Consider the following 2,429-nt stretch of genomic DNA (forward strand, 5'->3'; position numbering starts at 1 on the left):
CAACAAACACCGAGAGCTGAACACCACTCCAGCAAAATGAATCTTCACGATCAGTGGCTCAGGAAATACGGGGTTGAAATTGGCGTATACTTCAACCGTAAAGCGCGAGTCCCTAGTGTGCAGCACTGTGATACGAAAAAGCAGTTTCTTCATTTCGCTCAATGAAAGTGCACTGTTTTCGAAAGTTATGACATACGTCACCGTCCCTAGCACTTCTCTCCATGTACGTGTCGTAGAAAGCGGCGTGGTCAACGTTAAGTGACATGCACCTTTACGAAGGGCAATACCTTCAATGAAATGCTGAGGAAAGTCTTGCATGGAAGTTTTCTGCATCTGCTCCAGAACACGAGGTGATAGGTCCGAGAAGATTTCAGGCTTTGGATTCATCATCAATTCCTGCCTGCAGGATAGGGACGACGTTGACGTGCTGGCTTCATCCGCTGCATTTCGCCAAGAAGCCGATTCCTGCAAGACAGTCGAGGAAGCCGTGGCCGCGTGTTCAGCAGTCCCTGCATTTAAAGATGATCCAACCTCGCCTGTGACCTCGGCCAACCTGGATTCCTGGTTCGTGACTTCTTCCGTCAGCTCGTTCATCTGACTCTGTACAGCAGGCAGCACCTGGTTGAAGTAACTCAACAGCCTCACTACTTTGATGGCATCCCTTAGGTCTTCAATTGTAACCGCTCCATATTCCGACGACGTGTTGTCTCTGAGTGCTGAAGAAACACCGACACTGCACCAAGTCACGTAGTGCGTTGCCAGTTCTCTGTGTAGGACTGCTTCGCCGCACTGAAAACATTCCACGACGTGGAACGTGCATTCCTTCTCGAAGTGTTGCAGCATTTCTTCCATGGCGCCCTCGTACTCGCATCCGTGAGCTTCGTTCCAACAATAAACCTTCATCGAATAAAAAAAAGACAACAACAACGGGATATCAATGGATTTTGTTAGATCCACGTAAACGTTCCGTACTAAAAATTCGAACTAACCACTGAATGTAGTATTCGGTGTATATACACAATATCCTACAAATAATATGTGCTCGAGCCTAGCATTGCTCGAGCACATATTCCTTATAATAAGATTTCGCTCTCTCTTCCAGGAGAAGCACCACCAGAGATAGCATATATGCGACTGTCGCGTTAATAAACACCAAATTTTGTGGCCTTTAACATTCATAACGTCTGTACAAGAGACCGCTTCAGTCGCCAAGAAGATTGGCTTTGTAAAAACAGCTGGCTTGCATAGTAGTGATTAGTACGCGTGTACTTTTCGCTGTGTGCCACTAAGATAGCGAACAATGTGTGGCATATAAAAAAAATTCATGACATGATAGAGCGATAATGTCTTGTTTTATCGTGATTCTCTGAATTTCCAATAAAACGAAGCAACACCCGACATGACAGTTCAATGGTTCTGTTGTTCGACTACAGACACAAAGGTGGTGCTATTGTATCCCGGCCGTGGTGGCCGCATTAGGATGAAGGCGAAATACTAGAGGCCCGTGCACCTGCATTAGGGTGCACGTAAAAAAAAAGAAAAACACCAGATGGTCAAAATCTCCGGAGCCCTCCGCTGCGGCGTCCCTCATCATATCGTGGTTTTGGGACGTAAAACATTATATTAGAATCAACGCTGTGCGGTTAATAATTATGCGAGTTTGGGGATAGCGAAACTAACAGGCTTACTTCATTAGTCCCACTAATAACCAGGAGAGTTAGGATTTTCCAAAAGTACGACTCGGTGGCCGCATTTCTGACGGCGGTGAAATTGTTTGAGGCCTGTGTGCTTAGATTTAGGTGCGCGTTAAAGAACCGCAAGTGGTGAAACTTCCGGTGCCCTCCACAATGGCGTTGCTCGCGCTCATATTACGTTAAAATTCAACAATTATTTATATTAAAAAACGACTGGCACTGCTTTCTCACCTTCAAGGCGTTCGCTGGGCTGACAGGCAAAGCGTAACTGGTACATTCAGCTTCTTCGAACGGCTCTTGATCCAAGGGACACAGCCTGCTGCCGCCTTGGGGACTGGCTGCGTGACACGATTGGCAAAGAATGTGCGAGCATGGCAACAGCACGGTCCTCGTCGGTATCATGCGGCAGAGTCCACAGACGCGGGAACTGGGCAGCTCGTCGACAAAGCGAGTCGGTCGCCAGTTTACGCCTGCGATGGGGTGGTCGCGAAAACGGTGGACTCGTCGGATATCCGCCATGTCGATGTGAATTCAGACGCGAAGCCTTGAGTGGCCCGTGTTAGAGCGCACTAGCTATGCATGGTGAACTGCTACTCGGTGGTTTTATATACTCCGGCCGCTTCGGTTGTCATAGCAACTAGGGCAGATAACAGAATGCGGTTTATCATTATCGCGCGTTACACGAGGCTCACTTCTCGCGACTGTACTTTTTGCAACGCCACTAGAAATGACGCA

The 2,429-nt window shown here is 47.8% G+C and overlaps 1 protein-coding gene across 1 annotated transcript; it reads right to left on the reverse strand.

Moving 5' to 3' along the window:
* Window positions 1-499: 499 nt before the first annotated feature.
* On the reverse strand, window positions 500-2,229 carry LOC119406279 (TNF receptor-associated factor 3). The gene is made up of 3 exons (XM_049420029.1): window positions 1,926-2,229; window positions 554-897; window positions 500-509 (listed from the first exon to the last, which is right to left on the reverse strand). The coding sequence occupies exons 1-3, from the start codon at window positions 2,211-2,213 to the stop codon at window positions 500-502; spliced, it is 642 nt and encodes a 213-aa protein (XP_049275986.1). The 5' UTR covers window positions 2,214-2,229.
* Window positions 2,230-2,429: the final 200 nt, after the last annotated feature.

The sequence above is a fragment of the Rhipicephalus sanguineus genome, chromosome 10 (assembly GCF_013339695.2).
Source record: "Rhipicephalus sanguineus isolate Rsan-2018 chromosome 10, BIME_Rsan_1.4, whole genome shotgun sequence".
Classification (NCBI taxonomy): Eukaryota; Metazoa; Arthropoda; class Arachnida; order Ixodida; family Ixodidae; genus Rhipicephalus; species Rhipicephalus sanguineus.

Coding starts and splice junctions, on each gene's coding strand:
- LOC119406279 (XM_049420029.1), bottom strand. CDS start 2,213: ATGGCGGATATCCGACGAGTCCACCGTTTTCGCGACCACCCCATCGCA. Junction 898..1,925: donor GCCCAGCGAACGCCTTGAAG/GTGAGAAAGCAG, acceptor TATTCGATGAAG/GTTTATTGTTGGAACGAAGC.